General features: G+C 27.2%; 1 protein-coding gene across 12 annotated transcripts in view; it reads right to left on the bottom strand.

Moving 5' to 3' along the window:
• LOC145193942 (NEDD8-activating enzyme E1 catalytic subunit-like) overlaps nucleotides 1–9,842 on the bottom strand; it is a 32,324-nt gene extending 22,482 nt beyond the window's left edge. For 8 of the 12 annotated variants that reach the window (XR_016445711.1, XR_016445712.1, XR_016445713.1 and 5 more), the window contains exons 1-5: nucleotides 9,133–9,842; nucleotides 6,992–7,073; nucleotides 6,534–6,614; nucleotides 2,429–2,511; nucleotides 1,179–1,259 (exon numbers count right to left, since the gene is read on the bottom strand). Coding sequence is in view for 4 of the 12 variants with exons in the window: in XM_090069036.1 (XP_089925162.1) it covers nucleotides 1,179–1,259; nucleotides 2,429–2,511; nucleotides 6,534–6,614; nucleotides 6,992–7,073; nucleotides 9,133–9,164 (359 nt within the window). In the remaining 8 variants the exon portion in view is untranslated. Of the gene's footprint in view, nucleotides 1–1,178; nucleotides 1,260–1,577; nucleotides 1,627–2,428; nucleotides 2,512–3,984; nucleotides 4,038–6,533; nucleotides 6,615–6,991; nucleotides 7,074–9,132 lie in introns of those variants that run through there. The other 4 variants (XM_090069040.1, XM_090069042.1, XM_090069041.1 and 1 more) reach the window with 4 other exon arrangements.
• Nucleotides 9,843–11,434: the final 1,592 nt, after the last annotated feature.

Below are 11,434 nucleotides of genomic sequence, written 5' to 3' on the forward strand. Positions count from 1 at the left end.
AAAATTAGAAGGGAAAAAAAATTGGCAAAAACACTGTGCAGAAGTTGATGTCATTGATTTGCATAAATGTTTGCTTATTTATTCAAAATAAGGAGAAATATTAAAATAAAAAGCATTTTTTATAATCTTCAAGTTCCTTAGATTAAAATAAATATTGAAGTTTTTGCATTAGTTAAATTATTTTTTTTTTAACTTTTGATTGAATTTAACGATCAAATGCTTTAAAAAATAACAAACTTAAGCACACCATATATTTAAAAAGTAAAATTTGAAAAGCATAATTTTTAACTAGAGCAAGAAAAAACAAACTTAATGATGCTAAAATTTTCAGAAAGCTGTAAAAAAAGTTACTTAGATATCAGCAGCATGTTACTTATTATTAGTAATATACCTGCTACTGATCAGTAACTTGATGGTATAAATACATGATGGTATACATGATGGCATTAAATACATTAAATTCTGCTTTTTAAAAAGAGTGATGATTCAACCACAATAATTAATTATATTGGAATAAATTTTATCAACATATGTTGGAAACTTAACTTTATATTGAGTTCACACATTATGTTTGATACACACCATGCTTTTTTAGCTTTGACAGATAAATAATTTTAGTTAACAGTAACGAGGTAAACACAAACATGATTCATTGGCAAATGTGAGCATAAAACGTTTATCACTTGCCTACTAAACCTGATATTTGATAAATCTTTATTATATGACATGCTTATAAAACAAATATTAGAAGAATATATTTTATGACCTATTCTAGTGTTAAATTTGTTCCCTTAAAATACAAAACAAAAAAAAATTTTTTTAAATTTTAGTTTTATAAATTGTAGACAAATAATGATAACTCTAGACTATTCACAATAGTTCTAATACAAATAGTTCTTTACCAGTACAAAAAGTTAACTTAACTTTGTTGTTTTTACTAAAAGCTTTTTAAAAACATGAAATTCCTTTTGTCTAAACAAAATTTTTTCATAAAGATTAAATGAGTTATACTTATTGAACTGAATACAGAAGGAGGAGGAACTGATCTGAACATCAGAAAAAATACATAAAAGACTTAAAGTTTAAAACAAAAATAAAAGTAAACAGTGCAAAGTTTATAAGAAAATCTATAACCTGCACTGGCATTAAAAAAAGATAAATTTTTTAAAGAAGGATACGGGATTACACAACATCCTTTAATTCGATTGTTTACAAAATTAGCAGCAACTTCAGCTTTGGGTTTTCCAATATCCTTTTTTCTAAAACAAAAGAAACGATTATAAAAAATTTAACTGTAAATGTGTTAATAGTCCTCTTAGATGGCAGATGTTATGGGAGACTCTATGTCTAATTACCTAAATTTACCTAATACCCAAGTTTTTTTTAAATTACCTAATACCCAAGTTTTTTTTTTAGCCTAGGTTTGATTTTATTGGTTTTTTCTTTACACAAGCTTCTTTGTTAACAGATATTAGAAACAACAATGATTGATGTCAAGGTGATGAGAATCTTCAGCGAATCTCTATTCAATCCTGCTAATGAAAGCCTGAAAACTTATTATAATACAGTATACTTACAAAGTATCAGATATTGGACCAAGAAAACTTTCATTATGGTTTACCAACACCTTAATATAAATGGATAAAATATATTGAGTATCTTCTTTACAATAACAGCAGAATAAAAATCAGTAAGAAAAGGGAGTGAGAAAAAATGTTGAAAGAAAAAAAGAATAAGGACTTAATCAACTGAGAACTAAATAAGGTTTATTCATATTAGGATGTTCTGGTAATAGTAAAGACAGGAACTCTGTTAGAGGGTTTTTTCCAAAATTACACAATATTTTCTTTAGTATTAAGAGTAGGCAAATAATACACATAATAATTATTCATCATCCTCTATGCCCAGTCTAGCAAAGAGAACATTAATGTTAACAAAATCCTACTTTCATGTCCTAGGCTTTCCACAAAATGGTAATTTGCAGACATAAGTTTGCGAGTGCAAAAAATTATTTGATTTGAATTTACTCTTTAGAATCTCAGGAGGTCAGAAATTTACAGTTATAAAAGTTCTTTTTTACAACGAAATAGTAAAATAGTCTCAGCACCAATAGATATTTCATTAAAAAAATATCAATGTATTTAAAATTTCTTCTTAAATATATATAGATTGCATATTTATATCAGTGATACATAAAAATAAGATTTAGATAAGTTCAATTACGATCTTAAAAATAAGAATACACTTTGATATATAGTATGTTTATATCAAAACTCCTTGCAGTTTTACTAACTTTAAATACACTCTGTAAAAATGTGCATTTTAATTACTCTTTAAAAACCTCATACAAAATGTTTTAAAAGTAAATAGTTAAATTTTTTCAATTAAAAACACATAAATATGTTTGACTTTTAAAAATAAAATGAACCTGAAAAGAAACTGCCGATTGAGATTAGAAAGATCAACAGTATCCATATCAATTACATGAATTTGCTTGAATCCCATCATACCCTAAATAAAATTTGATAATGAATGAAAGTAACATAGTTAGAAAGAATGAAAGCTAAAAATAGAAAATCCATTAAAGAAGTCTTCAAAGTGACATTTTTTTATGACTTAAAATTACTGACCTTTCTTTTTTTTTTTTAAATATGGAATTAAACTCCTTGTATACCTACAGAGTATATTGGTGACATACAACAAATTTAAAACTAAATTAAGCAGTCAAAAATTTTACTCAAATCAGAAATTGAAATAATTTTAAAAACCAGTAGCATTAGCAGTATACTTTCAGATCTTATTAAACTATTTTTTAGTCTCAGTGTTTTGACTCTTGGAAAATCAGTCTCAGCAAGCAAAATGTAAATAATCTGAAAGAATACAAATGAAATATAATTTTTTCAATAGTAGAAATAAATTCATGCCATTTAGTGAGAATACTAGATAGATTAAAAAACAACAACAAAATTTTTCTGTCTATTAGTAAATGCAGTATTAAAAGATTTGTAGCAACAAAAACAGTTAAAGACTAAAAGGTTTTAATACTGCTACTCCCAAAAAGCTTCTCTGACAGTATGTTTGGAGAGAAAAAGAAGTAGAAAAAGATGCTGCTGATATAAAAGATATCAGCAGCATCTTTTTCTACTTTCTTCATCTTTTTCTACTTTTCTACATCCTTTTCTACTTCTTAGAGGAGCACTATGCGATTACAATAAATGTGTTGGTCATGCATGCCAGAAAACAGTAAAATCAATATTGCCAAAAAATCCAACCAAAAACATAGAACCATTGCAAATTTTAGGAACCATTTAGATATACTTTGTTAAGAATTGTTTAGCATTTCTAAGGGGCTATATTGCTGATGGTCACTCAGCATTCTTGCATAATACTTTGGAAGGAAAAAACATACATGGTGGTTAACAAAGGTGAATTTATTTTGATAATTACAATTTTTCAAAAAAAATCCTTCTAAAGCACTACATAAAATAGTGAGACAGTGTTACTAACTTTTAATGGAAATTTGTAAAGAAAACTGATGAACTAGTGTTGAAAAATAACAGTTACTTTGTTCATCTATATTTAGAAATATTGAATAACTTTTTAATCATGACAATTTATTATAGCAAATTTTATTAACAATTCTCTTAACATACCAAATAAAATTGGTCAAAAGTTCAAAACTGCAGACTTACTTTGGAAAGCAAACAAGATCATCTATTCTAATATCTAATTTAGACACATGAAGGGAAAAATTATTACATTTGATCTATTAGTGACTTTAGGTGACATTTTACTTTCATCTTTACACATCAAATTTGGCTTGATCAAAAACTTCATTAAAAAGAATCTATTAAGTTCCTGATTTTAATGTTTCCAAAGTTTAGTTCAGCTAAAAAAGAGGGTCTTTTTGTTGAATAACAGTTTAGTCAAATAATGCAAAAATGAAGGTTGATAGAAACTCTATTTTAGATTGAATTATATTACCAGACTACTGCTGGATATTGCAGCATAGTACTCCACACCAAGTGAAACTGATCCTAAAGAAGTCAATTTTATTAGTGATGAGAAAAATATTCTTTTTTTTTCTAGACAATTGCTAAAATAATTTAAATAACTAATCGTGCTGAGTGAAATTAACATAAAACTAATGTTAACTAAAGGGTGAACATAATTAAGCTAACCCTTCAATAGTAACTTTTTATAGAACAAAAGCACTATTCCAAAACCTTTATCAGTTGTTTTAAAGTTTAAGCACCTCTATAAAATATACCTTATAGAAATATGTACTTTAAAAAATGAATTTCATAACCTAGAACTAATATAATGTTACTAAGATAACTTAGTAAACAATTAATTTTTAGTGTGAGTGATATTTATTGACTCAAAGTAAATTAAATTTTTATGTAAAGCCAGTTAACTTTGTGCTATGCAAAAAGGACAATATAATTTTAGTTGCACCAAATGTCAGAAAAACAAATAGCTAAAAAAACAGAACTTGAACATTTTATTCACTTGTTTGGTATTTCTTAGTAATAGTTAGCAACGCTATGTTGTTTATTGAAATTAAAAAATGTGAACTGCTTTTGATCAACAGTTCAAAAAAATTTTTAATGGGTGGTGTGGATAAAATTTAACAAAAAAGAAAACTGAAAAAGATTAGGAGTTTCTATACAAAAAAATGGCAACTGAAGATGGAGAAAAAGAAGAAAAAAGAAGAAAAATGAAAAAATACAGAGCAGCTAAATATAAGAGTTGCATTTACAAAACATATGTTCAGTAGTTTTATATCTGAATCTGAGGATTCCGATGAAGATATAATTTGCACCAGAAGATTACCCTAAGGAAAATATCAAACTGACCAAAACCCAAGAAAGTCCATGTGTGCCATTACCTAATAAATGAGCATAAACAACAAAACCATTTCTAAAACAGTTACAGAAAACCTGTGAATGAAGTCCTATGCCATGAGAAATCCTGACAGACACTATGAAGGAGACATGCAAAAATATAATTTCAGTTAAAACTTAAATTGTAAAATCTGTAAAAGCTAATAAAAAGATATAATATAATCCAAACATAATTTTAAAACAAGCATCTTAAGTTAAAAGTAATTAAATTAAAAGTAATTAAAATATTAGTTTTAAAGTTATTCCGCATATAAAAGCCAATATTGCTTTAATATCCTCAATGCCTACCTTTGACGAAGCTGTTGGCATCACCTATACAATTATAAAGACTTCATCCCATCAAGAGGAGAAAACACCTTAATGTTGATTTCTTTAACTTTTTGGTTTTCTAATGTGGGTAACCTCAAGGTAATCAACAACTAGTAATGATTCATTTAGAATGATAGCCATTAAAAATTTTTCTTATGTTCAAAACAAATTTGGCATCTGTTCAATAGCAATCTTGCAGGTTATGTGCTTGAACCTGGTAATAATTTGATTGTCCCATTTGAAAAAAACCAGCCTGTCTTTTAAGCAATAGAAATGGCTCTGCTAACAAACCCAGTTTAGAATCAGTTATTATAATTATGGAATTAGGCTGGTGTTGATTCAATAATAAAAGTGAATTTATGTAGATACCTATGGCATAACTTTGAATTTGCCATCAGAAAACCATATCTGCTAATGAACCATCCCTTTCAAGTTAGCTGAAGTGCTGAATATCAATATCCTTTTATTTCCTTGATCAGAATTATCTAGTAAAAATCTGTATACCACATCCTAGTGAACCATAAAATTGGCCATTGTGAGCTTAATGAAGTAATATCTTTAGAAAGAACAAAAGAAAAATCCAAAAATGCAACTGCATTGTTTCTCCTGATATTCATGCATTGATGTAAAGAGGAAATCTGGAGCAAAGAAAAACTGCAGAGCTGTAGGAGATTAGAGAGATTTAAGAGTCCAATTTTCAGGTCATCAATTGCAAAGTAAAAATATACTTTTTTTTTTTTTTATCAATAAATACATTTTCAGCTGAGCAAGCAATACCAATATTACCAAGAAAAAAATTTTTAAGACAAAGGGCAATTAATCCAAGACTAGCTAAATAAAGAAAAATCCTATATAAGCAAACCCCAATAAAATTATGGAAAATGTTCAATTAACAAGCTTTTAAATGAAGATTTAAAACATTTCAATAATGAGTTGAGTTCTTTGCTTCATTTAAGAAAATTACTTGAAATAATAAATTTTATTTCTTTATCACTATTTCTGCTGCATAACTAAACTGACATATATGTTTGTTTCATAAAAATGTGCAACTAGCTGATTTTTTTAAGACTTTGTACTTTAAAATTTCTATTAACATTAAAAGTTAAACTAATAGAAATTTTAAAATAATTTTTGTTTAAAAATCAAATAAAAAATTAATCATCATTCCCCAACTTTTATTAATTGAAAAGAATGACAAATTGAGCTAAACAGAAATTTCATTAAACTCTTGTGTATAGTTGTTTATATTACTGAATTATAATACAGAAGATTTAAATAAATTCATAAAAAACAAAAAGAGAAAACTAAAATTCATACCAGATCTTTTAAAAGTTCACAGCCCAAACCACCTGCTCCAATAACCAAAATCTTTATATTATCACGCATAAATGAAAAATTCTAAAAAATGAGCCTGTAAACAAGCAATTGTTATTTTGGACAAAAAAAAAGTATTTTTTATTACAGTGCCTAGAAATAGTTTGCAGGAAAGTCTGCAAATAAATGCAAGAGAAAAAAAGACAAGACCTTAAGACAATTTTACTTTATCAAGTATTACATGTTATAGGTAAATTTTTTGTGCAGCATTTAAAAAACTTAAGAAAGAATTAGTTCAAAAAAAAAAAAAAAAAAAAAAAGGATCTTTTATATATATACTTTTACATTTTGGTAATGACTGATGCTTTAAAGTTGAGTAAACTTTTTTTTTCTTTACTTATTGTGTATACATACACATAGACACATATGTATATAGAAATCAGAATTGAAATATCACTCACCTGTGAGTCAGATTCATATTGAAGATTAGAAAAAGGTCCTGTTGTTGACAAAAATGATTTCAAATTATTCCATTTTCTTTCTCTAAGTATAAAACAATGCAGTTACAATATCTTACTGAAAACATAAATGTTGCTAACAAATTACAATTAATTTTTTTCTTCTTATGACTATGTTTTAAGCATCTTTTTTATATTATTCTGTTACTTAAAAAATATAGAATCAACAATGTTAACAAATTTTTGCAAACATTGTGTGTGAGCATTTTTAAAGATGACTTAGAAAAATAAAATAAAGGTTTAAATAGTAATAATCCACTGAAAATATATCTATAACTAAGTGTGGAACTCAAAAATTCTATCAAATATTTGAAAGTTAGTTTTAATGTAATTACATTTTAATTTTAGGTAAAAATAAGAGTGGTCCGTTTTCTTTTTTTTTTTTTTTTTTTTTTTGATAGAATGCTTTTTGCTTTTTTAAATTTCCTTTCTCAATCAAATAAATGCCATTAACTTTTGGCATATTAAAATGTTTAGTACTGATTCAATTCCAGTAAAACATTTATGTAAATTTAAGTAAGTAATTGCAACTCAAAAAGAATGTGTTTTATTTATGCTAAAAAATAAACAAAGAAAGAACATAACAATAAGATTGTTTGACATTTCAGAAATAACAGAAAGTCACATTCATATCAACTGCCACACTCCAAACCTTTAGTAACAAAGTTTTAGCTAATCTGCCCTTGACCGTAAGCAAAACTGGAAAGGGAGAAAAAGACACAAGTTACTAATGTAAAAATTTTATTTGCCTGTGATGGACCTTGGTGGTTTATGACAATTGTGCTTGAAACTTTTTTGAGAAGAAGTTAGAGAAAAAAGGGCCAGGATTTTAGCCACTGTGTTCAATTTTTCACTAATATCATAGAAACTCAATTTAAACAAAACCATACTTCTAAGTAATTAAAACAAAAATTGTTTGTTTCTTAACTACTGCATAAGAGCAATAGTTTGAGCAAATACAAGACTGTGGATGGTAAAATAAAAAATTAAAAATTGAAATGATGTTCAAAAAATTAAAAAAAGAAAGATGAACTGAGATTAATGAAAACTTTCAGATATTTCTAGCATTTCTAGGTAATTACTATTATTGAAATTGTTTACAAAGCATCAAAGGGGAATGCTATCAAAAAAAGTTAAAAATAATGGTAAAAAATTGAAGAAACTATTAGTTGGAACATATTAGGGCAGAATCTATTGAGCTTCACCCTGAAGTTTTGTCAGTAACACAGATATGCAGAGAAGAGGTGTTTAAACATGGAAATTCTTACACAGTAGATATAAAAACACCCCTACAAAATAAAATTATTAACATTAAAAACTGATTCAAATAAGTATCAAATTTTTTTTAAATTTTAGAATACCTGGAAATAATAAAATAGCTAAAAAAAACTACTAAACTTGTTATTTCTTTTTATTAAGATTATTGCAGTTGAATGATGCTTAAGACACAAGTTTAAATTAAAAGAAAAGTTGTGCTGAGTAATTAAACTGCTGGCTTAATAAAAAAAATCACGTAAGGAACTGATGAAAATGATTGACTGTTGTCAAGAAATCAATCAATTTTAGAGAAACTATAGAAGAAGCATTTCAAAAATTCTTTATTCTTATATAGTAGAGTAACACAAGATATCAAAATAAAAAAATGCTGAGACTAAGGGTGATTTTTAGAAAATTATAAAATCATTTGCGCACACCAAAACTCATAGATTTAATTGGATTAAAACTCTGGAACTATTTGTTAAAAGCATACTTTCATCCATTTGTCCTAGAGAAGGGTTCAAAAAATCTATTTACTACAAAGTAATAAAAATTTGAGTTTTCTGTACAAAACTATTAATACAGAATTGGAAAAGAAAATTATCACTTTCTGTTTTCAAGAATATCTTTGAAGCTATAGTTAAAATTAAGCAAATTCTAATGCATTTGTTGTATGCACTGACAATGACCTGGATATGAAAATAATGAGGGAGGTGATCAACAAGTAGCAACTGGTATAAATTCTGGAAATTATTTCATTCCCAGGAAACTGTTCCTTAAGAAAAAGAAAATACTTTTGTTACATTTTTCAAATCAAATGTACTTACGAAAGTTCAATAAGATTGCTATCAAGCTCCATACCAAGGTCAACTGTTTATTCTAATCTGTAAAATGAACTTTTAAACATGCAAAAGGAATGTATGTATGTATGTATGTATGTATGTATGTATGTATGTATGTATGTATGTATGTATGTATGTATGTATGTATGTATGTATGTATGTATGTATGTATGTATGTATGTATGTATGTATGTATGTATGTATGTATGTATGTATGTATGTATGTATGTATGTATGTATGTATGTATGTATGTATGTATGTATGTATGTATGTATGTATGTATGTATGTATGTATGTATGTATGTATGTATGTATGTATGTATGTATGTATGTATGTATGTATGTATGTATGTATGTATGTATGTATGTATGTATGTATGTATGTATGTATGTATGTATGTATGTATGTATGTATGTATGTATGTATGTATGTATGTATGTATGTATGTATGTATGTATGTATGTATGTATGTATGTATGTATGTATGTATGTATGTATGTATGTATGTATGTATGTATGTATGTATGTATGTATGTATGTATGTATGTATGTATGTATGTATGTATGTATGTATGTATGTATGTATGTATGTATGTATGTATGTATGTATGTATGTATGTATGTATGTATGTATGTATGTATGTATGTATGTATGTATGTATGTATGTATGTATGTAGGTACGCGGAAATAGCGATTTACGGAACCGATTTTTATGCTAAAATTTTGGCTCTCACTTTTTTAACTTTTTTTTGAGGCAGCGTGAGGCAGACGTAGTTTTGTGGAGTTTCTTTTTAGAAACATATATACACATAGATACTTTTTGGAAAGAAGAAAGACTAATCTTCACTTTTTTAAAACTTTTATTATGGTTACTAAACTTTTTTATGTGATATTTTGCTCCTAAATATTAGGCTGATGTTCTCTCTTGAATTTGGGGTCGAAGAAATGTAAAGTCCGCTTTTTTTATTATTAAAATAGTTTCTTTCATGTATTTTCTACGCACATGCCAAATTTCAACGAATAATGAGGATAAGCAATTAGTTTAATTTGTGTTATACCAAGTATACCACTTTTTTCAGGTAGCTCTAGGCAAACGGTTTTTTGAGGTGGTTCTTTTTAGAAACATATATAAACCTTGACAACTTTTGAAAAAAAGAAAGGTTAGGCTTGTTTTTTATATCACTATTGTGTATCGCTACCATACTTTTTTATGGAGTATTTTGCTAAGAATTTTGCATGAAAATTTGGTTGATGTTGTCACTTGGACTTGTAGTCGAAGAAATGTAAAGTCCGCTTTTTTTATTATTAAAATAGTTTGCTTTATGCATTTTCTATGAACATGCCAAATTTCAACTAAAAATAAGGATTAGCAATTACTCTAATTAGTGTTGGACTTTAGGTACCTAATTTCGGTTTTTCTGTTATTTTTTTTTTTAAGCGAAATCCGGGTGGGGGCCGAAATCTGGATAAGGGGGGGGGATTCAAATGAAAATCTTATTTTGAATTATTTTGACTTATATTATTAAGGTGAGTTTCCACTCATCCTTTTTTGCTACGGGTAGGGAAAGGGATGGGAAAAAAAACGAATATGGACAGATCGGATGGGATATATTCATTTCCACTTGCACTGGTCAAACTTGCTTTACTTTAACTTTCACTTTTAAGTAATGATAGCTAAATAATAAAAATGGCGGTGTTATCGATTCTTAGCAGAAGAACTTTACATTTGTTATTACTGAATTATTTAAAAATCAAAAGAAGGCAAAAGTATAAAAAAAGGTTTTGGGTCAGAAAATTATTTAGAGAAAGAAAAACAAAAGGAGCATTCAATTTATTTATAAAAGATATGCAACTTTTCGATCACGAATTCTTTTTTAAGTTTTTTCGAATGACACCTACAAAGTATGAACATTTGTTAAGTCTAATTGCACCGGCGATTACAAAATCTTCCCTCAGACGCGAGACAATTGGAGCGAGTGAACGTTTAATGGTCACTTTGAGATATATTTTTGGAGGCACTTCACAAATAGACCTATCTGGTATGTTTCGAATAAGTCCGACTTCCATAGGAAGAATAATAAACGAAACCTCTACTGCTATATGGACTATTTTGTTGGCTATGGAATATATTAGCTATCCAAAAAACAAAAATGAATGGAGATCTATAGCAAACGAATTTGAGAAGAAATGGAACTTCTCCAATTGCATAGGGGCTATAGATGGGAAACATATAGTTATGCAAGCCCCTTCAAGATCAGGCTCGTTCTACTTTAATTATAAAAAA

Source organism: Hydra viridissima, unplaced genomic scaffold, assembly GCF_058129835.1.
Source record: "Hydra viridissima isolate aposymbiotic clone 2 unplaced genomic scaffold, HvirCarnegie_v1 scaffold_12, whole genome shotgun sequence".
NCBI lineage: Eukaryota > Metazoa > Cnidaria > Hydrozoa > Anthoathecata > Hydridae > Hydra > Hydra viridissima.